Raw genomic sequence first — 26,633 nt, 5'->3', positions numbered from 1 at the left:
CAAAACTGTGCCAGCTTGCGATCTGGGAAAAAAGCTAAGATTTCCTGCCCCAAAAAGCTGGTGGATATCTTCAGGATGCTCCCAGAGTTGAGATGCTGGTGTGTGATCTGAGCGCATAAGAGAAACAGAACGACCATTTTGCCACCAAGACAGAGCAGTATTATTAATACCATAAAATACATATGTGTACCAGAAACTGAAGAGCTTTATGCGGCACTGACTTTGAAATACCTGTTTTTATTAAACTGCAAATCCTCTGGCAATTTGCCAGGGTGCTTGATCCTTTGTTTATGGCCAGAGCAGTGTAAAGTCTTGGTTACAAAACAGGCTTTAAGAGACAAATCTTGATAAGTCCCAGATATTGGGCTTGGCTGGAGGCTGGGGAGGTGGCAGAATCCTCTTTGCTGTTCTGCACTGCAGTAGCATTAGTGTTAAACCTGCCCTTTCTGGAGGGACTTGTGTGGTACATGTGGGTGGTCACAACTGAGCGTGTCCCACGCCCAGATCGCTTGGGCGGTAGCAGGCAAAGAGCTTCTGTGAAGCCGTTCTGGCTCCCTGGTGGTACCCAGGACTCCTACCCGTCCTTGCTCTGGTGGGAACGGACTCCACTCTGCCCTGGATTTGATACTGCAACCTCTGCATCCTTCCTCTTTGCTTGTTTGTATTTGTAATATTTAGTAAAATAATAGGAGTTTTTACAGTGCTGATGAGTCCTGTGATGAAAGTGGTGTTGCACAGAGGTGACTGAAGTCACCAGATCTCATGACGTTTGCTGTTTCACTTTGTAGGCCAGCTTGTGGGGTGCAAGACCATGCGGAGAAAGAGCCTCTGTCAAGTAACAAGAAAAAACTTCTAGTTCATGTTATTCTCTCAAACTCGGACATAAGAAATGGTGATTTTAAGCCTTTGCAGAAAAAGAAAAGCATTAGAACAACAGAAATGTCTCTCAGTTTGCAAGCCCTTGAGTTTTCCTAGTCCGAAACTGGACCTCCTTTCTGCTGGGTTTACCCATACTGAGTAAGAGGCAGTCGATAGCACACAGCATTTGCTATCGAAAATGTTCTACCTTAAAAGTAAAGGCCCCCCCCAAACTTCTAAGCTATTTTTTGTGTTTATTGAAATACAGGCTGTAGGACCTGAGAGAGGCCGCCTCGGAGGTTAGTTTGATGCAGCAGGTTTGTTTTGTGTTTATTGGTGGTGGTAACCTTTCTTGTGGCACACGGCTCGGGATGAAATTTCCCGTTTTGTGCCAAGGTCGGAGGATCCCAGGCACATCTCGTGGGAGAGCTGGAAAGTCCAGACAAGTGGTACCTTTGCTTAGTTGCAGGTAATCTGTTTATCTCTTGCAAAGTGCCCTTCGCGCGGTGATTAGATGTCGAGCGTGGCATGCATGCGCGCGGGGCAGGTTGGAGCAACTCGGCCGCGAAGCAGCGGAGGCAAAGGCAGTCTGCTCGCGTTACGTAATTCCCCTTGGCGGGAGGCTCCGAAGTGGGTCAGGTCTGCGCGAGCAACGAGGGCAGTCTCAGGGCTGCGTAACGCCTGCCTGCCCGTCGGGCCGCGTCCGGGTGCTGTGTCTTCCCCGGCAGGGCGGGAGCCCTCGGGGAAGGGGAGCTTGTGCAATGGTGAGCGGTAAGGGGAGCTGCTGGCGTCCGGCGCGGGGAGGGAGGAGGACGGCCAGCCCCAGGACGAGGCGTGGAGGAATTAACCATCTTTGTTTCACCCATCTTCTGGAAGATTTAATTAAGTCTTTTAGCTTCTGTTTAACTCTCCTGCATATGGCTGCAGCTGCTGAACGGGTGTCAAGATGCAGCTTTTACAGACCATGTACTTAGAGCTCAACAAAAATAAAGCTGAGATTAGAGCCCTTTTGTGCTGCAATCTGAGAGAGAGCTGCTTTCCGTTGGGTTTTGATTTTACTTATGGAAATAGGAGGGCCCCTAGCCGCTCCTTTAAACAGCTTTCTACCAAATTGTTAAGGTCGTGCAACAAGCAACGTAACGTGAAAGAGGGCACCCAGGAGAACAGTGATGGGGAGAAACCGTATCGTGTTATTCTTCGACCTAGAGTTTTTAGCGGCGTTAGAGCACTTTGCAGTCTGCTTTTCCTGTTTGTGTAAGGCATTGAATTAATTTCTCCTATGTTAGTAATATTTGTGTTTCTTCATTTTTTTGGATAGTAGAATATATATAGGAGAGTAGAATATATATATATTTTTTAAATATATTTTTGCTGATAAGGTTTCTGCCAGGCAGCATGCTTGGTGCTTTACAGCACAGTGTGGGCAACATGTGAATAAATAAATCCCCTTGAAATCCCAGGTGACCAGCAGAAAGCCACAGAGGTAGCAGCGCTGGCCGTCTCGCTCTGCGCTGTAAGGAAACACAGGCAGCTTTGCAATTACGGGTTTGAACACAACCTGGCTATTTTTAAGAGTGAAATGATGTTTGTTTTAATTCGGACTGCGTAACAGCTGGAAGGGAACATTGTAGCTCCTTCAAAGCAAAAATAAGCTGCTGTTTTGAAATAAATATAGAACTGAGCCCAGTGTTTGTCAGGAAAAGCTTCTATTCATAGGCTGCTTTGCGTCTGCGGTCCCCGACCTCAGCAGCTCGGCAGCGCTGGACCCTGCAGCGGCCGGGGATCGCCGTCCTGGGGGCAGTGGGGTTGCGCCCCTGGCTCACAGAGCCGCAGGAGCTGAATGGATCTGCCCGGCCCGCGTAACCTGGCACCGTTCCACCTGAGCTCATTGAGATCTTGGCCTTGTCCGCCTTCTGCTTGACTAAGCCGGCGTGTTTTGTGTGGCACGCGTAACAGCGTAGGGTCTTCCGTTGTCTCTGCCTAGCGGTAAAGTGCTCCTGGGACCCTCGTGGGGAAGTGCTGCGTATCCCAACGTAAAGCTCTTCAAAGCCTTTTCTTCCCTGGTGTTTATTTTCTCTTTCTCTTTTGCTTTCTCACAGACGCTTTGCAATGTTGTCGAGAAGGTGAGGGAGGCAGAGCAGGCACCGATGACTTCAGCCGGAATAACTCAGCATACTCGGCAGCTAGGTTTTCAGCCCCGCTACAGGAGCGTTGGGTTGTGTTTTAACCTTCAGGTTCCCAAGCTTGTCCAGTAACAGTCGAAACACAGCAGTTTCAGTGGTTGCTTGGAATGCTTCTGCTTAGAAATTTGGTTTTTTAGATGTCTGGTTAGTTCTCAAACATTTTCTAGTTCCCACTGGGAGTGTGGTGGAAGCAGGGGGCAGGGGAAGATGGATGATGAAACGTTTCCCTGTTCGTTCTTTAAAGCTTCCTGGAGGGTGTGTAGGTGGTGATTCTTCTGAGGCTTGATTTTTGAATGCATCCTTTGCTTTATGCTCCTCAGGTTGTCTTCTCTTCCTTTCTTGGGTGTGTTTCTTTCTTTTCATCCACTGCACCCAGCTCCCGTAGGATAACTCTCCATGAGCGTGGAAGAGGAGCTCCCAGACAGGTGTCTGTGTCCTGAAGTGGCAGCGCATGGTCGGAGCTGGTAGACTTGTCGCTTTGTAATTGCCCTGGCCCTCTCTTTTAGGCTTTTGTACCACAATTTCTGCTGTGATGAGCTGGAATAGCTTAACAAAGGACTTAACAGCCAGCTCCCGTCTTGTCCTTTAGAGGAAGGAAATGCAAATTCTCGCCTTTGATCTGTCCCTCCTTTGTGTTTACTTTTCTTCTTACCCTCTTCTGCAAAGGCACGTACAGCCTTTCAGAACTGGATCTTTGTTGCGTTCTGTCTGTGCTGTTATTGAGGTAACAGTGACTTCAGACAGGCTGTGGTGAGCAGCTGGGTGACCTTCAGAGCAGGCAGAGCTGGGTCAGGATGGTGGTCCCTGTCTGTGACCAAGATCTGCATAGGGTGATGATGTCTGCAGGTGCTCAGGGACCAGGGTAACAGGAAGCAGTGTTGAATTCTGAGATTGATCCTTCTTACTATGCTTCACATTTGGACAGTAGTGTTCTGAAACTGTTTACGTAGTGTATTTATTTTTGCATCTTTATATAATCAGACATTGCTGCGTACATGTCAAGAATACCAAGGGAGAGGCTTCTTTGAGTGATTAGTTGTTAATGTATTGGTTCTGATACTGGTTCCACAACTCGAGACCTCTGTCATAAAGCTACATCGCTTAGAGCATCTGTTCTCTACGCATGATTTTGTCTGCAGCCTCATATGATTGTTACTTAAAAGACTGATAGCAAATTTGTGTTTTGTACCTTGTAATTCCGCTATGATTTTGAGCCTTGGGAAAGATGGGACGTATCTAGTTCCTTATGTGTGGACCTCTTTTTCTCTCGCAGGGCTGCCTCACGGTAGAACATGAGCAGGTAATGCACAAGGAGCACCACTGGGAATCATGTCAGACGAGTCAATCTCAGGGAGTGATCCGGACCTGGACCCGGACTTGGAGCAGGAGGATATGGAAGAGGAGGAGGAGGAAGATGAGGAGGAAGCGATGGAGGAGGACAATGATGGGGATGATGAGGAAGACTTACTTGATGAGAATGGTAAGTGAATGGGGTTGTGAATCTGCGCATACATTTGTTATACATAACTGGTGTTACTAATTTTGGTGAGAGACACCTCTGTAGACAGCGTAAGGGTTAGGATTTGTCCAGGGATTGGTAGGGAGAAGTGCTTATGTGGGTGTTTAGTTTAAATAGGGATTTAATGTAGGTTAATTTGGACTCCTGGCCAAAAAATTTTCCGTTGTATAAGCAAGCCACAAACACAACCTGTAAGGCGGATAGAATTGTTAAAGTAACTACAGGTTCTAGAGAAACAACAAAATAAAGTAGTAAATAAATCAATTTACAGCTATTAGTGCTGTTAAAAGGTTCCAGTGAAATTAAGCGTATTTATATCACCAGTTTACCCACAAGTAAACAATTTAATGGATACTATGGGCAATTATTGCCCACTTTAACATTTGGGAAGTGCTCTTTTCTGACAGCATACAGGTTTTTTATTTCACATTGGGAAAACCTGAGGCTGTAGTTTTACAATATAAACTGTTTGGTGGCAGTGCTGACGAAGTAAGTTCACAGCTTCTATCCCCGACTGGTTATAATGGCCCCCTCTTCTCTTCAGTTAGGACCAATACAGCTGTTTGTGGAGCTGTGATGTGCAGGTTATGTCTAAGCAAGAGCAGGTAACTGGTCTGGTTCATGGCATGACCCCAGGAATATGTTTGTTGGTCCAGCAGAAGGGATGATGTTTTATGGGATATAGACAGGAGTATGTGGCTCAGGTGGGAATTCCCTGAGCTCTCTTTGCCACCAAGCTCCGTGTATCTTAAAACAACAGACCAAGCCTATGAGGCTGTCGCTGTATTTGCTTCCTTTAAAACAGTGATTTTCAATAATTTCAAAAGATGTTGCACGTACTTCAGCCTATTGAGATTAGACTTCTTTTTCTTAGCCTAGAATGTGTTAAAGACAGATACTTCTCTCTTCTCCTTGTTCCTGAAGTATTTTTGGCTTCAAAGTGGCTTGTCTTCTTCGAGTTTTTTTTTTTTAATGCTTTCTGTCACTTGCTGCTTCAAGCTGCTAGATTGATTTAAAATGCTTATAAAATGTTTACACACTTGAATTTTATTCTTCTGATTTTAGTCACACGATGATTTTTCTCTAATGGGAAAATAGCAGAAATGGAAGCGTTAGTTCAGGTAAGAAACAAGGGAGTTCCCAGGAGAGAGAGTTATACGGCCACAGAATACTTTCTCAAAGACGCTGATGGTGACCTTGTCAGTTTGTTCGCAGGAACCTACACCCAGCAGAGCAATAGAAGCCATGCTGTTGTAGACAAACTTTTATTAACAGAGAGGAATGGCTCTTTTTCATGTCCAATGGATCATCCCCCACAGCTGTTTTATCATGGACCTATGTATTTTATCATCAACATCTGTGGTGTTGTGGCTGAATACTCATATCATTTCTCAGGATTATTCTAAGCAAGCAAACAAAATTAGCGCGTGTATATCAGCACGTTGCTAAGCATTAATAAAAGCTCTTTGTTTTTATCTTAAATTCAGACCTTAGTAGAAAACACTAGAAACATGTTTATGCTTTGTATTTCTTTAGTAACTAATTAAAAATAAATTTTAACGAACGTAGGAAATACTGAGGACTAAAAGGCAATTTACACATAATTGACATAAAATCTTTTTATAGTTATTCTTTATGTACAGAAAAACAATCTGAGCAAAGCTACGTCATCTCTGAACTTTCAGATTTTAGCTTTAATGCTGTCTGCTAGAAGATCAGGATGCTTTCTGTGCGCTTAGCTGTCTAGTTGTTGTCTGTGGAGGTGGCCTATGGAATATAGGTAATTTCAGAATTACGAAAGAGGGTAATTTTATTTTGCCCATCTGATGTTTATAGTCCCATCTTTTCGTAGATGACCCCTGTTCATGAAAATCCTCTTTGGGAACACACAATTACTTTTAATCATGAGAAAAAATGGAAGTGTTTACGATTTTATTATGAGGCATTTTAAAAGCTTAATTTTTATCGTTTCTTTGCGAACTGTGTTCTCTCCCTCCCCAGCCATGCTGTTCTCCCCTCCCACTATTTTGGTTATTCTGAAGACGTTTCATGAGGGACCCTGGGTGGGGGGGCTCCTCCCCCCGCGAATGGACTCTTGCATGTTTCTAGCACTACGAGATTTAAAAGATTAATCCTCTTTCATAGTTATTTCCTTGGAAGGGCTACAGCATGCATATGCCTCTTCCCCATACTGACAATTATTACTTGTTTTAAATAAAGATGATGGTAACAATTATAAGACTAATAATTTTGCTTGCTTGCTTTTGCAATAGCGACTGTGTTTTAGGTGTATAGATCTTCCATATTTCGACAGTGATGCAGATTGCTTAAGAATCTTTCAGAGTTAATGTAATATTATCCACACTTGGTGCTACTGGATAGTCTAGTCTCCGAGTTTGCAGCAGCTTGGGTTTTGCACGTCTAGTCTGTTTTTGTCTTTTTGGTATATTTTGTGTGTGGAATCAATACTTTTGTGGTCTCACTTTAGGAATTTTCTTTGTCAAGTACTTTTAATACTCTGGTGATGAAGAGTCCGATCTTAAATTTTGGGGAGGTTACTCTCAATTCTGCTCTCAGAGCCTAAACTTTGTTTTGCATTTAGTATAGACTGTCTCCTGGATGGCCTAGAGTTTATTTTAGTTTGGACTTTTATGATACAAACTTTCAGTTTTGGTGAAAGCTGTTCTCAAACCCTCTCCCTCCTGCCACCTGCAAAGGGAAAAAAAGAGCTTAGAAAATTAGTTTTCCGAATGTTTCTAAACACGTGAGAGTTGATAACCGCATGGTTTGGGTCCTGTGCACATTTCTTCCGTGCTGGTTGGTTAATGAATCTTGGCATCATGTGTAGGAGCCTCTGTAGCTTTGGTCTCGTCTCCGAAGCACTTCTCCAGGGAATACGTGCCCTGACCCTCACTAGTCCTTACCAGCGGGGCCCCAGACTGCACACCCATCCGAGCAGCACACTTCTGTCCTTGCAGAAGCTCCCGCTGCTTTTCCAGCCTTGTCATCCCTGCTGCATCCCTTTTCTCATCCCTCGGGGGGAGCGGCACTTTTTGTCATGCTCGATTTTGTGATATCAGCGTGTGCCTGCTAACAGCTTTTTCGTTAACTCCCTAAGTCCTTTTCGCTGGAAATGTGATGTACTGATGACTGGAGAGATAAAGAACTGTTTTAATTCCAGCACTTTTTTCTCTGATCCCGGTCGTTGCTCAGGGCTATGTAGAACTCCATAGAAATAAAAGCTAATTTGAGCAAAGAGGAAACAAAGCTCCAGTATGGGTTTTGCAGATCGTTTCAAATGCAGGCACTGCTCATACCTCAGAGCTTTCCCAAGGAAAAATGTTGAGTGTTTGAACGGACCCCTCTGTAGTGCTCTGTTTTTGCATTATTTCTGAATGTCTTTGGGTTATTGTGATTAAAGTGGCTGGAGTTCATTGTCTCTTATTTGTACATGTCGCTGTAATTCTGCTGTTCAATAGTGATGGCAAGTTGCCTGTTTTCTTGCCTCTGAGGATATGGGTTGAACACATTTTTAAAGTGCTGCTCAGGGTGAAAAGTGTTAAGAGCTGACTGTTTCAGCTCCCTGAAAGATGCCTTACTGAGCACAGACGTTCAGATACTGTCCTCGAAGGCCACTAGTTGTGTTTGCATGACAAGGTGTGTGGTACAGCAGACGGATCCAGGGACTGGACGCAAGGGCTTCTGGAGTATAGCAGGCAACAGACTTTCCAATACCGCAGCAGCACTGCAGTTTTTAATGTACAAATGTACCGGACAACACCAAATAATAGCCTGTTAGACTGCTACTGTTATGATACCAAGATCAGCACACAGTTAGCCTTGTATTCTGCCCTGTGTTGCCCACTTCGGCTCTTTTCTCCTGTCCTGTCCACTCTTTCTTTCCTCAGGTTTGGGGCAGTGCTGGCTCCATGGCACCTCTGCTTCAGTAGAGGAGAGCAGCAGAAGATGGAGGCAGTCTGTGCTCCCTCTTCCTGCATCAAACTCATGCTGTTCCTTCTTCTCCCTGAAAAAGTGCTAGAACCAGACAAAACCGCTCTGTGTAGGGTTAGTATGGACATAGGGACCCTAAGAGATGGATGAATTAGGGACATAGTTGTATCGGTGGTACAGAATCACAAATCTCAGGAGGATGGAGGACATCCAGGTGCAGTCTTGGACTGCAGATTCATGATAGTGTGAAGGCACCAGGTCAAGTCTCAGCTCCTCTGAAAGACCAGGTTGGCACAGGAGGTTAGCGAGGGGAAAGAAAGAGACCCTTGTCCTCACCCTAGCCTCTTGAAACCCTGCTCATCCATGTCCATGAGATTTAATAGCGTCATGAAAGATTCAAAGAGTATCACCTCTTGCTTCTGGAGCATGTTCCAGATTGTTTTTCTGTGGCTCCTTTTGTTTGAGCTTGAGTGCGCTGCTAAGACCTTGAGCTTTTAGTTTCTGAAGATATCAGACCAGGAATACTTTACTTCAGATGACTGACGCTCTTAATTCAGGTTTGTAAAGATCTTTGCTTTTCTTGGATCCTTACTGGAGAAATGCCTGTTTTGTTAAAGGGATCCTGCTAGATGAGGTTTGCGTATAATTTTCGCTTGGTTATTGGAGAAAAAAAAAGTCCTCAGAAAATTACAATAAGAAGGGATTTTATTTAAGACTGTGTTCATTTGTGGCTCTCTAAATCCTCATGGTGCATGCTATGGGGGTACAATTAAATTGAAAGTGGAATTGCTTTGCAGCTGACTGGATAATTTTCTTGCCTAACCTGAAGGGAAAAGTAAGTAGTTAATGCCATACTTTCTACAAAGTTCATTAGTACCTGAAGTTATTAAATCTGAAATTATTTTGTGAATCTGTTTCTAACGTGATGTGGAAGTGTGGGTTAATATTCACCTCTCCCTCTGCACAGTTTATGAGTGTCTTCTCCAAAGTGGCTTCCCCCTTTTTTGTGAAGGGTCTGTGAAGGCATCCTGGAGGTGCAGGGAGCTTCAGCCGTTGGGGAGATGATGTTACTCCACGTGCTTCCCCCCAGGCTCGTCCTGGCTCTTCTCCTACCCATCAAAGTGCTGGAACAAAACAAAACTGTGTGTGGGAGTCTCCAGATGAGCGTGTGGGGTTGGGAACAGAGCAGATTTCTGTCCTTACGGGGGAACAGAGGAGCATCTTCGGTATACATCTGTTCAGTTCGCAGGATCCTCTGCTCATTTACATGAGTTTTTGCTGTTCATCTGAAGTTATTCTTGTAAATTGGGTCATGCTATACTCACCTGTATGAAACTGAGAGGCAGAGGAAAAGGATGTCAGTCTCTGAATAATACTCTGCTAAATAGTATCCTAATTTATATCATTTTGTATCCAAATTTATAAGGGCCCATGTTGCTGGAGGAAGCAAAAAAGGAGCTGTTGTTGGAGAAAAATTGACGTTTACTTTTTGCTTGGATTGGATGGACCTTCTTGTATTGGTGAATACATATATTAGGATCAACAGCCTGCACCTCTGTGACCCACTGGCACACTGTCTTTGACTGCTTTTGAGTTGTTCCCTCTCTGTATTAGAAAGTGAAATGCATTCTTTTAAGAAGAGAAGGAGCAGATATATCCTGATTTCTTTAATCTCTCAAATCCTTTTAGAAAGCAGCTTTTCACAGCTGTTTTGTTTGGGAGGTATCGAGGGCAGGTGAGGATGCCAAGGTGGAGGCAGCCTGAGGGACGGTGGTTGCTCTTGGAGGAACCGACTGGGAAGAGGTGCTTCCATCTGCTGCGGTGCACGGCCACGGTGGACTTGCTTGCTTTTTGCTTTCTGCCTCAGACCAGTGGAAGGAGGCTATGGCATTGCTTGCAAGTGAAAGTGTGGGGGAGGAAGGGGCAAAAAGAAACAAAAAATAGAACGTGCCTCAGCCTAGAAAAGTACTGAAGTAGATCAGGAGGGAAATGGATGCCAATAAGTGATAATCCTCTACCTTAGTCTGCAGAGCACAAGGTGGATTTTGGTGAAGGGAAGAGAGTTGATCGACATCTTCCATTTTTCCTTCTTTGTTGAGGGACTTGTCTCTCGATTCTTTCATTTTCATGGCTTGTGCTGCATGGAGCTCCCTCTAGAGTCCACCAGCATTTAAGGAAGCTAGAAGGCTAATGTCATGGGGGAAACACACTTCTGCTCAGCAATAAATCTGTTGCCTCCACAGTGGCCCTCATCTTGTATTGCAAGCGTGGGTAACCGAACCTGCACTTCCCCGTGCTGCTGTGCGTTTTGCTGTTCTTAAACAATCAGATTTTAATGCTCGCGGTGACCTTTTGCAGAACGTCTTCCAAGCCAACAGTTGCAGGCAAACAGGATGTTGTGTGTGATATCCTAGAGAAACGAAAGTAATCTTCTCTACGTGCCAAATGTTTTACCTATGAATTAATGCCCTGCATATTGGTAGGTGTTTAAACTTGATCAGATTGTTATGGGAAACTGCATTATCTTAAAAAATGATCCTTACAGGTCAGAATGTTTAAATGTGTTTTATCATAATAGTGTAAGCTCTGGGGTTCAGCCTCAAGGTAGCTGGTCGTGGGTAACTCAAAGTCAGCAAACATATATCTAACTGCAGGTATTAGATGCATTTCTCAGCTGGCTTTATATGATTAAGAAGATTTTTAAAAAAGTTTTATCTGTTTTTGAGAGGGATAGAAGCATCTTCATAGTTGGTTTGTGTCTGTTAAGCATATGCTCCCTTCAGCTCTTACATTGTAGAGTTGTGCTGGTTTCTTAAAACCGTGGAAGTTAGGAGCTGGCTGGCTTCTAGATTTCCACAATCCAGTGGATTAAAATGCAAAAGATATCATTAGTATCAAAAGTGAAAGGAGACAGGTTATTAGCATTTGCAGGTTTAGCAAACCCTGTTACTGAGCAATGCAGGGAAGTTGCACGAAAATTGCAGGGAGGAAGGTTTGCGTTTTTGCAGGGAAGAAGGTTTGCATTTCGTATCTAGGCAGGAGCTCCGCTGCCTTCGCTGAGAACTCCTCTCGCTTGCCGAGGACTGCATGTTGTACCCATCACTTCGTGCTGGCGGCTTCCCGCGGTGCAGCGTGCCTTCGCGAGCAGACGCGGTGGACGTGTGCAGTGCGAGGGGTTTGGACCCGCCTGGCTAGCAGCGTCTGTGCACGGCGTGGTGCACGGCAGCGATGCCCGCGCAGACCATGTGGCAGGCATCCCGCTCCCTTGAAGTGGGTTTACGGGACTCGCTAAATGGTGACATTTAAATAAAAACTCCTCCTCGGGGCTTTGCTGAGAACAGTGCGTACTGCGGTTAGCTCTGCTCCTTCCCTGCCTGCCAAACCCGGAGCCGTGGATCGCGCGGCCGGTTTCCCCGCGAACCTGGGCTGGTTTGTTTGCGTTTGGGCCGTTTCTGCGGTCGGGAGGGTGCGGGGAGCAGGTGGGAAGCTGCTTGCGTACGGGCTCGATGTGCAGGGGAGGGAGCGGGAGCGGCGGGGAGCGTGGGAGGAGTGGCGCCTGGGGCTGGGGGGGGGGGTGTCCCGTCCCAGGCTCCCAGCGTCTTAACGAACCCTGTGAACTAGGTTATCCTGGTGGGGTGAGGTGTGGCTTGAACGCTGCTGTGGGAAGGAGGGCGCCGATCCCCCCCCCCCCTTTGCAGGGTCTTGCCGACTGACGGCTTTGCAGGGCGGTCACTGAGCCCTGGGCCGTCCGCAAGCGCCAACTCCTTCCCGGTCCCCTCCGGTTTCCCGAAGCGGCGGCAAGTTTGTGTGAAAACCTTCTCGACTTCTCTGCCCCCTCCCAAGCTCTCGGGCAGCGGCTCCCTTTCTGAGAGGGTGGCACCGAGGCTGGCAGAGTCGAAACGTTATGTAACCTGGAGCAATGACTTGCTTTACTTCTTTAAAGGGAGGTGATGACGCCAGGGCTCTGCTTCCTTCAGACCCGCTGATTGGGAGCAGAGACTGGCTGAACTCGTGAAGCGATGTGGTATTATAACTAGCTACACGTTTGGTTTTTTCCCTCCTTCCCTTTGATCTTTTGCATATGATGAACACGAAATAGAAATCCTTCTGCATGGTTAAAGAACAGTCCGTGGCTCTGCTTTTTCTATATATATGTACATTTAATTTTTCAAACTTTTCTTTACCCGCAGCCGCACGCTGTGTTTTCTTCAAGCTGCAACGAACGTGAGAGTAGCACGAGCACACGGAGTCAGAGAGGGAATGGGTATTAGCTGAAGCAAGGATTGCTCCGAGTCTTCCAGGTGGAGGAGAAATACCTTGTGTTTTCTTCCTGCTTTTCTTATTGGCTTTGCAGGATTTGGAGGTTTGTGTATTATTGGCCAGAAAGTTTCTCTGCTCTTTTCACGAAGCAGCCAGCGAATCTGGAACAAGGAGTAGTCACGCTTTCTCCTCTGCTACCTTTTGTACTTTTTTCCCCGTACACTTTCAGTACTCAGCCGGGTGCTGCTGCACCTCGTCATCGCTGATAGATACCGTGCTCTTTCCTCTGCAACTTCTGAAGCAGTGAGGAAATCTCAGAGACACCAATTAGCAAATCTGTAATGTGGTATTTTCCCTATTGAACGGGTAAGGAGTGGCAACGTGACTTTGCTAGGGTGATCTGATGAGTCTCTGATGAAGCCAAAGTCAGAATCCTTTGCTTTACATTTTAGGCAATGCCCCTTTTGCTTTCAAACGTACTAGGCAGGGTGAAACACTGCTCTGTTGGTTTTTCATTTGAGTTTAAACTATGCAAGGGGTCCTTGTTCTCATTTTTCCGTAATTCGTCTGGCATTGTGCTGTTTTAAATGACTCTGGTTAAATAAAATATGTGTGCGTGTGTGTATAACTCTATATTGTACGTGTATAATATTTTTGGCCGAGAAGAATTGGCAAGTTTGGTGGGAGAGGAAACTTTTAATTAAATGAGAAGCGTTCTTCAAGTGTTTAAATGTACAGAATTGCGTCACAATTACTCGCTCTCGCTGTTATTTTAATTTGCTGCTTTGATAGAAACCTGCAGTACTGAACTTTTAGACGCATCTGGCTGATCATTTGGACCAAAGCTTTTTGATGCAATACCCGCTTTTTTTATTTTAATGACTGTAATTTCTTCTGCAGATGCTGAAAATGTCTTGTTCTCATTTTCGTCAACATGCAGTTCACTGACTCAGTATGAAAAAATTCTAAGTAGGAGTTTAAAGATCAGAAGATGTTATTTTCACTTGGAAATATGCAAATAGGAATGAGAGAGGAGAAGGCTATAAGATAAAATCTTTTTGGGCTAGGTGAGCAGAAACTTCTAGTTTGATTCTCTGTCAAAACAAATTTTGCAATTAGAACATCTGTAGGTAATCTTTGTGTATGTAAAACATTTAAAATACCTGAATCATTAGAAGTAATTGTAAAATGGTGCTGCTGGGTACTTTTGGCTTGTGATGTATGTCAAATTTGCACGTGGATGAAAACTGGAATTAAATTAAAGGTGTGCAAAATCACTCTTACAATGCACAACTATATTATGGTCTCTTTAGCAGCAGAAATGTCACAAGTTATAGGAAGAGTTGAGAGTCAATCTCTTGAAGATTATAACTGAAAAATACAAGTGCCAGGATTGTAACTCAAAGGATTCGGCTTTGATTAACATCATGATAAATATCTGTAATATAAATCCCTTGATGTAAAATCAGTGTATCTTGTCTAATAACAGCTTGTGGCCTTCAGTACCTTTAAAAAAATCTTTGGAAAGCTGAGACTGAAGTCTGAAACAGTACATGTTTTGCCATGGTGGGAGTCATTTGCAATTTTGTTTTGCAAGTTATTTGCAATAAGCATTTGCAAAAGGCAGTGCATTTCGTCACTACGTGTATTTTCTGACTAGATTTTTGTTACATTATGTTCAACCGCCCACCGTTATGATTTAGGATTTTCCGGCTCCTCATGCACACTGGCCTTGGGTAGCAAAGCAAATGAGTGTGGGAAAGTGAATAAACCAAGCTTATATGAATAAAAATAAAATGAGGGAAAAAAGGATCAAATTTTATCCCTTACGTTTCAGTCCAAAACTCATTACAAGCAACGGAAAGACTTCTCTGGTTTTCCATGGTTGGTTTAGATCTTACTCAGAAGATCTGGCATTTTCGTTTACAGCGCAGCATTTGTTAAAAAGCAGATGATTCTCGAAGCCCAGCAATACTCAGTTGCCAACAAATAATGTTGTGGCGTTAGAGTTTGACTCCATCTGAACGGTTTTAGGTTGATTAGCAGTCAAGCCTAGTTCGAGTTTAATAACTCACCAAAAAATCAGGTTGTAGGCAGCTTCTCTGCTTGGGGGCGATCAGCGGGGCGTGCAGACAGCCGCTGCTGGATGGGGGACATGCCGGTGGGAAGGGGAAGGGGCAGCCCGGCAGTGTGGAGGAGCCGTCGAGGATGGAAAGGAGAGGTCCCTGCTGTCCTGTGGTGCGGCAGCGAGGAGAGAGAAGGGAGCCGCCAGCCCGGCTCACGGGATCCAGAGAGTGAGGAGACATGTAAGGGCTGCAGTGCTTCTCCATGCCGCGCTTGGTGGGCCTGGATCAGCCAGATGCTGAGCAGTCCTGGGACATCTCAGCTCGCAGAGGGACAGCGAGGAGAGCAGTCTGCCCTGAAGGGCTTTTTTTTGATGTCGTATGGAAACTGCAAATTTTCCAGTGATTGCAACAGGGGAGACTGCTGTGTCGTTTACTAGGGAAGCTCTCAATTGCCAAGAGTCTCCTGAGAAGCTTCTTCCAATGTATAGTTTGGTCACCGCGCAGTTGCGAGGACCTCACTTGTGTTTCAGAGTAATGCAGCTGAGATGCGATGACTGTGTAAGCTATCAGGACCCTGCAGGGGAAAAGAGAAGGGACTTACTGACAAGGCTGGCCTCACGGAAAAGCTGGACGGTAAATGGGCTTACCTGTAACAAGATTACCTCCCATGAGGAGATCATTTGATAAACTGGCTCTTTCTGGCAGATGTAATTCTTGGCTATGTGAATTTGTGATGGGCTCACCAGGAGGCCGTTATAAAGGGGAAAGTTCCTTTCTGTGCAGTAAGGTAAAGAAGGAAATGCCCTTTTTACTCCTCTGCAGAAACGGGCAGGTGTAGGTCACCTCTTTCCCCCGACGGACTGAACTTGCATTCGCCTTGTGCTCAATTGCTTACAACAAGCCTTAGAAAATACCCACTTGTCTTTGTGCAAATACTTGTCTTTAAGTCTTGCTTCCTAGTTTCATAAATCCTAGTTTCATAAAAATTCATAGGTCCGATACTGAGGTTGTGTTTGGGTTATTTATTCCAACCCTACAAGGTCCTTATAAGGCCTGCTGCAAGAGCCTCGGCTCTTTCCTTAACATATTTGTCCCCCTTTTGCCCCTTGATCAACACTGTATGTTCTCGTGTAGCAGCCAGGCCGTTTGAATCTGTGATATAGGTGACAGGCTGTCTTGTTACCAAGCTGCTTGCTTTCCATCCAGTTGGTAATTTTTATAAAATCCATATAGCTGTAACCGTGAGAGCTGTCCCCTGGGTTTATTTTGAAGCTGTGGTGTGTTGCAAAGCAGCGAGGTTGCTTTCATGGCGACAAGCATTCACCGAGTCCTAGCACCCGCTTAAATAACAGCTGGAATAAAAATGTCCTGGCTGTTTTTGCAGACCTCTAGCTCAATCTTTACCATTATACGAGTGCAGCACATTATACTGTTCAGTCCTGGAGTCCTACACATTTGTGCCAGAGCTGGTCAGCCTGCTTTGGACTCGTTGTGCTCGTGCTGGCTTTCTCCACCTCTCAGTGCCAGTTGTTTCGAGCAAGGAGATGACTTTGTCAGGTGGACAAATGCTCGCTAGGAGCTAGCCGACGCTTTGTTAAATGTGCATCACCCCAGGTTTGCTCTTTGTTACTGGCACGGGGATAAGGAATAAAGTCTCTGTAGCGCTGGAGCTGGAGCTCATCTTCCCGGCCTGTTTCCCCGCTTTGCGCCGCTGGGCTTGGGGACGCGCCTGGGGCGCCTCGCCGTTGCCCGTAGGAATTCCCCTCGCGCGGGGCCCCGCTCCAGCCGGGCGGTTATGTAAGGATTCGTATTTTATTCGCCCTCGCGGTGCTCGCTGACACTAGTTGAACGGGCTCCTCGCCGCCGCCGGCCGAGTGAATGGGAGCGGGGCCGGGCGGCGCGCGGCTGGGGTGCTCGCGGCGCCTCCCCCCCGCTCGCCCCCGCTCAGCGTACCTGCTCCGCCGCTCGCTTTTAGGCCCCGCTTTCTGGGGCGGGCCCGCCGTCCGGCCTCGGCACCGGCGTCCGCGCGTCGGTCCCCCCGCGAGCAGCCGCTGTGGTTTGACTCTGCAAGCAGGGGAGGGAGGTAGGGACGATTTTTATTTCGGCTGAACACGAGGCGTATTTAACTAGTTATATAACAGCGCCCCTGCTCCGTCCCGGCCGAGTTCGGGGAGGATATACGCTCGCCGAGTCCAGTCGCACCGGCTTGGCCGAATCGAGCCCTAGGAGCTAGATACCAAAGTTATTTTCAGAAACCTTCAGCGCAGGTTTCCTGGCCTGCAGCCTGGACTGCTTTATCAGGAGACACATCCCACTTGCGAAGCAAACAGCCCCGCGAGTGGATTTAGCGCTCCCGGGGCTCCGGGCAGAGATAATAAGTTGCTGGGAGCGCCTGGAAACTTTTGTCTTGAAGACGCTGGGACGAGACTAGCCGAAGGGCTGCAAGCGTGTGGCCGTGCTGGACGAGCGTTTGGGCAGAGTCCTTACCTTACCGGTGCCCTGACCGAGCAGCATGTTACTTTTGGATGAGTCTCAGAAGTTTCCAGGTAGGACACTTCCCCCCCCACCCCAGCTTTTCTTCTTGCCTCCCTGCTACAGACCGTTCGTTCGCACACCCCTTCAACAGCTGTCACAGTACATTAGGATCCCAGAGTCGTCTGTGAGGCTCAGTTTTTAATTTGCTGCTTGCTGGGCAGGGATGGAAAGGGTTGAGTTTTCAGCGTCTTGCACTGCTCGTCGATTCGATGGAGGAAATTTGAGGAGGAACCACTCCTCCTCTGTGCTTTGAGTCGCGGAGACGTTGACGATGTGACGTTCTCTGTCTGGCATTCCTGCTTCTGCTGCTGTCGCGTTGCAATATTGCAGAAGTCGTTTTTAGCAAGAGAGGAGGCAGTTGTTAATAGCAGTGTCACTTTTTATCCGGTGTCCTCTCCCCTGCCCCCTCTCCACGTTTGCTATATGCTTTCCCCACCATCCTACCTGATAGAGTTTGCAGAGCTTGTCTCATCAGTGCAGTATCTGGTGACTTGCTGACTGCATGGCAGTCGCTTTGGGCATCAGTCGGAGCCGTCAGTGCTTATTCCAGAGCCCCTAATTTGTGCCTAATAGACTAAGAGCTGCTTGGCTCGCTCTTTTTTTTGTTTTGTCCCTGTGAAATGGAAGATGCTGGTGAAACCCTCATAGTTTCTCGTGTAACCCAGTTTACATTTTTGGGGTGGCTGCCTCATAGGCTGATTGCTGGTGGGCGGACCTCGTGTTTTGGGGGAACCCCCCCCCCAACTTTTTACTTGGTTCAGATTTGAAGTACTTCACCAATTTGTAATGCAGCTTGTGATGGGGACAGGTACTTGGGGAAGCGGAGCTTCTTGCGCCTTGCTCAGGTGGCAAACCCACCCGGAGTTTGTGCAGGGGAGGTAAGAGGTCGTCCCAAAATGGTCCCCAGGCGTTCCAGCTCAGCGTTAGGGGAGACCACCGCAGTGTGGGTTTTATGTGGAGTTTTTACAGAAATAAGTTTTGCCATATTTGGTTTCCATTACTGACAGAGGTGGATTCTAGCAAAAAAACATCTTTTCTTGCTTTCTTAGGCCTCTGGCTGTGGTGGCAGCATGAAGGAGCTAATTCTGGGAGAGTGTGACCTGAGAGGAGAAGGGAATTACAATACAAAATGAGTTTGGATAAATGAGGAACCGGGGTGATACAAGTGGCTTATATAACTCAGTCTAGGATAATAGGTATAAAAAGAGAAGATGGGAGGGGGGAGATGCTTTTGGATGTGAGATCATAGGTCACATGGAGGGAGAATGCAGGGCTAGAGGCCCTCCCAAAATTATGGATGGAAAGATTTTGGGGTAGTCATTTGTGCAAACATAAGAGAGCAAGAGCAAACCTACAAATAAACTCATCCTTGCACAGCACTGCACTGATCGAGACACAAAGTTTGGGGCAAGTTGCTCGCAGTCTGCTCTACAAGGCAGGGAAATTGGTGGAGGAAGTGTTTGCAGCTGATCCAGACTGGTTGCTCTCTGACTGATGGGTCCGGGAGAGTCTCCCTCCTGCTTCTCCATAGCCGTGTTGTCCCCAAAGAGGAGGATACCTGCCCAAGGTCCCACAGTGAGTCTGGGGTAGCACTGAGGCATCATGTTCCTGCCTACCTTGGTGCCTCCACCGCCGGTCGGTGTTTCTTTTCTCTGGTTGAAATGTTTTTTTCTCATTCGGACTGCCTGAACGGTTCTTTGGGGGTATTCAGGCTAACAAGCCCATGTGGTGCTGCCTGTTCTATTGAATTACTTTATAAAATGCTCTCTGACTTCCAGAAGCATAGTTATTTTTATGTTAGCACCCACTAGCTAGTAAATAAAGTTTGCTGCAGTACACTCCCTATTCCCTGTCGAAGCAGAGGTTATTGCCCTGTAAGAGCAGTGTGCCTTATTTAAAAAAAAGTGTCCTTTCCCCTCCCCACATACACATACTCTCCCTTTCTGACCATAGAGATAGTTTTAGCAACCCTTTGAAGGAACTGGTGCTTGTTGTCATTTTTCCAGGCTGTGTTAAACTTAGATTTTTTTTTTTTTTGCGGTGTTACGTATTGTGGATGAGGGGTGTTCTCGTGACGTTGTGGCTTCACTTCGTGCGAGTCCGATTGCCACAAACAACTTTGCAGCCCTCTGTCGAATCGATTTTGCAACGCACAAAACGGCACCAGTGTTTCGCAAAGACAAGCTAGAAACAGATTGTTCTTTGGGCGCTGGTGTTTCACCCTGGTCTCATTAGCTTTCTCCAGTGCTCCCGGTCACTTCGCTGGCTGCCCTCAGTGGGAGAAGTGCCAGGGGAATGCGGTGGCACGCAGGCTCAAACTCAGCAATTTGCATTTCTCTCCCGAGCGATGCCTCCCTCATTAAACAAAGTCCCTAACAATTCCTCTGGAGTTACTTTAGGGACCGAGGCAGAAGATGGCAATGCAGTTGAAGGCCTGTGCTTTGCTACGGTCCAAAAAAAGCTTGACAAATATGTTTTATTTTTGAAGTAGGAAATTATAGCTAAGGTGAGGAAAGATAGCCTGTTGATCGGAGCGTAGGACAGGGAGGCAACGGCTTGGGAGTTACTCAGCACTGATGCCTGCCCAATTTCTTTGTCTTAGTTTCCTCCTCTGCAAAACAGACGTGAGGATGGACCCATTTCACAGATCGTTGTGTGGCTTGTGAACTCCTTTCACACCAAAGTAGCGTGCAAATGCCAAGCGTTACCACTTTGAAATCTCTCCTCTCTTACGCTCTTGCCATCCTGAAGAACACCGCAGGAGCACTGGGATGCTGGAGGATGCTTTATGCTAGGACTATTTCTCAGGCAACTCTTGGAAATTATGAGCAAGCATCAAGTGTCTTCTCCCCCCTCCCTTTTAACAAGTCCTGAATGAAGCTGTAGTGCGAGGCCTTGGGGCAAAAATTGAAGTTTGGCTTGTGCTGGTTGTGTGTTTGCCATTTTTGTGGCCTTGGAAGTGCGTGGCAGCAATAATCCCCTCTTTATTATTTCTCATTGCTCGGAGGGTATCCTAGTATAAAGCTAATGCCACAAGTCCCAGCTACCTAGTGTAAACTAATGCTTATGTAATCGTTGCATAATGCAAAATGCTTGTTCCCCTACTCGTCCTCTTTTCTTAGTCCCTGAAAATTATGTTGAAAAGAATAATGGTAACAGCCGGCTGGGTTCCCTGTGCGGGGAACATGTCAAGCCCCTGGATGTGTCAAATTTCCCCTCCCAACTTCAGAAATCATCTTTGTTACCTAAACCAATGTTTAACCACCTCAATAAAAAAGACCAGATCTGTGGGGAAGAAGTTTTGAACTGCTGTGAAAATAAGTAAGATCTTAGGGTAAAATCAGGTTACTTGTGGTTTAGATGCCTCTGGTTATTTTTTTTTAAATCTGGCAGGCAAAAACATATCCTGGGTTACTAGTTAACCGGGATAACCAGGAAGGGGAGGTTTCGGTTCCCTCCTACGTGCAGTTGCTGAAGTAGCAGCTTGTTGAAAACTTCCCAGCACTAGAGCCCGAAACGCTTCCCGACTCCAGAGCATTAGTTTTATGTAACTCGGTTGCTCTCACGTACCCTCGGCTTGAAGGACGAATGTAACCCATCCGTGCTTCCCTCGCTACCTTCCGGGGTGCCTTCCCCGGCTTTGCTGACGCCCGCGGCGCCTGTGCGGGAGAGCGAGGGTTGCGAGGAGGGAGCTTATAGTTTGGTTTTGAGGGCATTTCTCGGGAAAAACAATTTTGCTTTTCTGTATTCTTGTATTCTGTATTTCTCCAGCTCTTTCCAGTTCAAAGCACTATGAAAATGTTTAATTTTGAATTTCACAGCTCTCCCCCCCGCTTAGTCCCAGGGTACGCGTGGAGCAGAGCCAGCAGCAGTTGCGAGGTTGCCGGCGCTCAGCGCTGCCCTGATCAGCACCCTTCCCTTCTCGGGACCTGCCCGCGCCGCCACGTTCCCGGGAGGGCCCACCACCCCGGCTGCGTTTCGGGGGCTCGCGCGGGGCCGAGCGTGAGCCCGCCGGTGTCATTACCGGCCGGCGGGGCTTGGCTGGAGCAGCTACCTGCTCTCCTCCTCCGGCTCAGGGTGTTGATCTTTGCGAGTGTGCTCCATACAAAAGGTTATATAAGTGCTCTTTGGTGTTTATGTAACTCGGGTCTCCTCAGCGTATGCAGCGTTGAGGCTTGGCCAGGACGAGAGCTCTTGGGTATTTGGGGCCTGGTTCTGCTTGCATAATCCTGGCGTTAGAAGATATATTGTCTGTCACCAAAGTTGGCTGTTTGATGTTCCCGTTTGCCTCTCAGCGCTCTTGGCTGCTCGCTTTTCCTTTGGTTTGTGGGTTGCATCCTTCTAGCTCCTGTCCTTCAGCTCCGTCTCCTTTCGCTTGGGAAGGATTCCTTCAGGCGAGGAAGGTTGCTGCACGCTGCGGCATGCCTCCTCGGTGACCGATACACCCCGAGACCTCCGAGGAGGAAAGAAGGGCAGTGCTGCCTTATTCTTTATCTTTTAAAATTTTCCATTGATTGGTTTTTACTTCCCTGCCCAAGGAGGAGCCTGGAGATGGGTCTCACTTGTGTGTTTTTCCCTCGCCCGGCGTCCACCTGGGTTTTGGCCTGCCGAGCCCGGGCTGGCATTTTCTTCAGAGCTCGTTTCGCATCTCAGCCCTCCATGCTGTGGTCCTGGGCTGGGATTCAGAGCAGCCTCTCCTGCCTGCCGCTTTCACGTAGGTGTCTTGAACCTCCGGTGACTGATGGCTCTATGAATATCTGGATAAATGAAGAACGTGTTACTAGCGCTTCGAGCAGGGCTGTTTGTTACACCAACATGACAGTCTCTGTGTCTAGCTATAGTGACAAGTACGAAAGACAGACTCGATGTGGTTAACTCCTGGATGAATCGGCGAGGGGAACAAAGATCTCGCAGCGGAGGTCCGTGCTGTGTGACGGGCCGAGGGAGGCTGCGCTCGTGCGACGGGGAGCCCTCGGGCAGATGTGGCCCACGAGATTCGTGCGAGTGACTCAGCCGGACGCCAGCTAGCGCAGCCTCCCGCGGCGGGGCAGCTGAGGAGCTGGGCGGGGGGACGGGGCCCGTCGGGGTGGTGTCGCGACGGGGCCGGGGCCGCTCTGCCCCGCTGCCTGCAGCTTGGCTGCCCGGGGCTGCTGAAGCCTCGTCTCCGGCAGGGCCTGCGGCGGCCCCCGCGGTGGGTGCTGGGCCCTGTCGGGCTGTGGCCCGTGTCTGGCCTCCAGGGCAGGGCAGGCCGGGCGGCCTTTCAGGGACCACCTCCGGCCGAGCAGCGTTGCCTGGCGCGGAGGCCTGACCCAACGTTCGCGCGTCCCCTGACTGGGGAAGAGAGGGACCAGGAGATGGGGGCAACCAGGGAGCACCCAGACAGGCAGCGAAACACACCACCAGCACAAGAGCATCCATGGGGGAAAAGAGGAGGGCAGGGAAAAGGGGGACTGAAACGCGGTGATACCACCAGCGAAAGGCTAATCCGAGCTAGGTGCTGCTGCTTTTTTGGGTTTTCCCCCCCAAAGCAAGCCGGCGGCTTGCTCAGCGTGGCGGCGGGCTCCCGGGGGGGGTGTGAGGCAGCGGGAGCCGCCGGCGAGCAGGGCCGGGCGCGCGGCCGGGCGGGCTGGGGGGGTAGGTGTGCCGCGTTATATAATGCTTACATAATTAGGTCTTTGTTAAGCAGCGCTGGCTGGGAGGGGCACAGCGCCGCCGAGCCGCCCGGCAGCCCCAGCGTGATTCTTTCGGAAGGAGAGCAAAGTCTGTTCGCTGATTAGCTGGCGCGATAGCGGCTGCTGAGGGTAGCCGGAGCCCTGGCTCCCGAGAGGGGCTGCGTCCTCCTCCGTCCCTCACGCGGGGCAGCTTTACCGCGGTGTGGGGCGGAGGGTACCGGGTATCGATGGGCGCTCAGCCCAGGGAGGAGGCTCTGCGGCTTTCTTCGGGTGGTCTAGCAGGTAGAGCCTGAAAGAAGGCAGATCTTCCCCCTTGCCCTCCCCTATGCTCCCCTTGAGGAGTTTCGGGGGGAGTTTTCTCTGTACAGCAGCTGCACCACTTGCACATGTAGAAGGAATACGCTGAAAACATTTAATTCAGCTCAATGCAGGACGAACCAGAGCACCGTCGCTGTCGCCAGGCGTTGAGGCGATGCCTGTGCTGCAGCTAGTGCTGTTCTTTAGGTGCCAAAGTACAGCTGAACCCTGGCATCACCCATGCACCTCTCCAGTTCCCATTGCGCCGGGAAAACATCATATAACCCCGGCGAACGTCTTCCAGCTTGTCGGTGCTTCTGCAGTTGGGCTTGCCGTGCAGATTCGCTGCTCCAGCCTGTGGCGCGGTTGTAGTTCAGTGTGTCAGTGGCTGCGAGGGTTGCAGCTGGAGCTGTGCAATTAGTTTGTCTTGTGCCATCCCTCAGTGCTCCTCCCCTTCTTGCTTTGACAGCTCAGTGCCGGCCGTAGTAGAACTGGCTCGTACTAGCTTGTCTCCGGCAGGCTTCTGCCCACAAACCGTGTGGAAACTCCAGAAAATCTGAATTAATATTTAACTGCTCCTTGCTCTGATCCCCTTTGTGCAGGATGAGAAAGGTCCCAGAGCAAGAGCTGACTCCTTCGCGCACAGCTGTGTTCCTCACCATACGTGCACATCCCTGTCTTTAGGGTAGGAAATAATGCTCAAAGACTCGGCAAAATAGTGCTCTTCGGTATCCTGAGTTTCCATAATGAAATGATTTTAAAAATAAACAAGGGCCTGTTTTCTCAGTGGTGTGCCTTCCCCGAAGTCATTGGAGTTATGCTGGCAGAGAACTTGGCCTCCCAGGAGGACGGTGAATCCTCTAGCTCGCTGCTTCAGCTAGCAAGTAACTCATGGGGGCAAGGAAGTAATCATCTGGCGGAGTGGTGGTGTCCACTGAGGGGTCTTTCACCCCTTCTTGTGAAGCAGCTCCAGGTGGGGGAAGCTCAAGTCTGAGCCTGAACGGCAGTTTCTGTGCTCCTAGGCATTTCTGACTGTTGCTAGACCCGTGGATGTTTGCTTGTGTGTGCGCAGATACTTGGCCTTATTGAGGCTTGACACGGAGCATGGAGATTGGATGAGTCTTTAACATTGTTTCTCACACTCCTCAGTGTCAGGAGAAGCCTGTTAGCCAAAGAAATCTCACACGTCAGGAAGGTACCTGCTTTTTCATGACACTTCACAGTGACCTGAGTTCCCTTGCAGAGCAGGCCGTATGCAATGAGAGCTGCATCGAAAGATGCTAGAGAATATTCTTCAGGCTGCACCCGTGCTGTTTTATGGGATGTTTGAGAGTATTCTGCAAGAAGGAAGTGGTGAGCTGAGTTTTATAAGTTTGGGTGCTGGAAATGTCTCCCTGGGACAGGAATCTCTTGCTGTTTTACGCATTATGGGTAGCACTCATGCACGGCGTTTAGGGGCAGCTCCGACAGTCATACCAGGCAGGGAGCATCCGAAGCAGAGTTAGACAGAGCAGTCACGACTCTTTTCCTTGCAGAGACATCTAAACTGTAATAAATGAGTGCTGGTCGAGAAGCCAAACACCTCCTCCTGCTTGTATGTACAGCTGGGGGCGGCGGATGCTGCTGCTCCGTGAGCGAGGAAAATTGGCAACCCCCGATGTGCATTATGAGCCAGAGCCGTGTTCAGATCAAATCTATTGGTTTTTGATAGCGCAGGCGTATTTTAAACTTCTCAAGAGCATGAGAAAGGGTAGTCATGCCTCTCTCAGCAGTAAGGGTAGCCTGCAGGGCAAAGGACCTGGGCGCATGCAGGTGTCTATAACTGTGAGGACAGTTATGCATGACAAGCTAGCTGTCTGCACTGATGCTAGTCCTACTAACCCTCAGGAACCCTCTTTAGAGATCCGATGCCTGTTCTGGTGAGTCCAGCTCAAAATATGCAGCAGAAATGGCTGTGAACCTGGCAGCTGGTGTTCCAGCTGATCCTCAGCACCAGTGGTGTAAGCATGTCCTGGGTTTACCTTGCCAGCTTACTGCTTGTGTCACATGTGGTTCATCCTCGATGGTAACCATGACTGACATGGGGCTGCTTCCTGTTGAGTAGACCTGCGCCCTGTTGTTTAGGTGGCCTTGCTCTTTTGTCCAGCTGTGCTTGAGCATATGTGGCTGATCTCCCTGTGCAAGGCTACGCGAGGTTGTGTTACCCCACAGGCTGGTGGCATCGCTTTTCTCGTTGAGGCAGTGTAGATAACTGCCCAGATTTTCCTAGAGTGCGCTAACAGCTTAAGCATGATCAGGCAATTGTCAACATGCAAACATGGCTGGCAACGTTTTGTGTTGTGTAAAAGTTACTCATATGGCCAGGTCAGAGTAGCGTGCTGAGATCTTGTTACAAAACCATGATTGCATTTCAGTTGTAGATCTAGGCTTGGAGGAATTGGGGCAGGAATTATTCCATTGATTACCTAACGGGACCTGTTCAGCTAGATCGTTGCCACACTCCCTCCCTCCAAAGAGCAAACCTGTTCCTTGCACAAAATAGGTTTTCGTGTGCGCAGTTGTTGTTTCTTAGTGTATCTCGGTCCCAGTGTGGGTCCCGGTTGTGCAGCTTGGAACGCGCCAGGCTGGAACGCAGCCCTGTGGCTGCAGTGGGGAGTCTCGCTGTCCGCGCAGCCTAGGAGTTAGGCTGTGCACGCAATCAGGAGCTTAATGAAAGACACCACCACCACGATTCCTGCCGGTAACTGCCAGCTCATGTCACAGGTGCTGGTGGGAGCTGTTGCATGGTTAGATCCAAGTGGCTTGTAGTGATTTTACCACTGTGTTAGTTAAGCTTTCTGAAAAACAGCTTTATTTATTGTGGTGGCAAGGAGGGGTCCTCAGGAAGCTGGCTGCCTGTCCTCGGAATCGCACTGCAGCTGAATCAGCATGGTATGTGGTAACGTTGCTAGTGTAGAAGGGATCTTAGTATCTGGATGCATATGTGTCAGGAACGTGGGCTGATGCACAGATTGTATTCCTCACCTCAGGACTTGTGTTGGCAGGACAAACACGAGCCTGAACAGACGCGGCTGTGGCAAGTGAGGGTCTGTACTCAGTGCACGGCTGAATTTATCAGCAGATTCTAGGTTTCATGCTCCTGCTCAGAGGAGAGTTACCTTTTAAAAAACAGTCTGATCCGGCTGGGTGTATGTTTCAACAGAGCTTGCATTACACATGATTAAGAGCAAATGTGAAAGGAAGAAAAGGTACAATGCAGAGATGGAATGAGTATGCATGGAGATTGCATGAC

General features: G+C 48.2%; 1 protein-coding gene and 1 long non-coding RNA gene across 8 annotated transcripts in view; one reads left to right on the top strand and one right to left on the bottom strand.

Moving 5' to 3' along the window:
• RAD54L2 (RAD54 like 2) overlaps window positions 1-26,633 on the top strand; it is a 70,503-nt gene that overhangs the window by 18,410 nt on the left and 25,460 nt on the right. For 6 of the 7 annotated variants that reach the window (XM_064518622.1, XM_064518621.1, XM_064518624.1 and 3 more), the window contains exon 2: window positions 4,315-4,521. In XM_064518622.1, the coding sequence (XP_064374692.1) occupies window positions 4,371-4,521 (151 nt within the window). In that variant the 5' untranslated portion in view covers window positions 4,315-4,370. Of the gene's footprint in view, window positions 1-4,314; window positions 4,522-17,242; window positions 17,384-26,633 lie in introns of those variants that run through there. The other variant, XM_026106590.2, reaches the window with a different exon arrangement.
• Window positions 14,103-16,684, bottom strand: LOC135329639 (uncharacterized). Its single transcript, XR_010391177.1, has 2 exons — window positions 15,485-16,684; window positions 14,103-15,411 (listed from the first exon to the last, which is right to left on the bottom strand). It is a non-coding gene; the product is annotated as an uncharacterized LOC135329639 (long non-coding RNA).

This window comes from Dromaius novaehollandiae, chromosome 12 (assembly GCF_036370855.1).
Source record: "Dromaius novaehollandiae isolate bDroNov1 chromosome 12, bDroNov1.hap1, whole genome shotgun sequence".
In the NCBI taxonomy this organism is placed as follows: domain Eukaryota; kingdom Metazoa; phylum Chordata; class Aves; order Casuariiformes; family Dromaiidae; genus Dromaius; species Dromaius novaehollandiae.
Note: the sequence above shows the minus strand (reverse complement) of the source record. Positions and strands in the feature narration are given on the sequence as shown.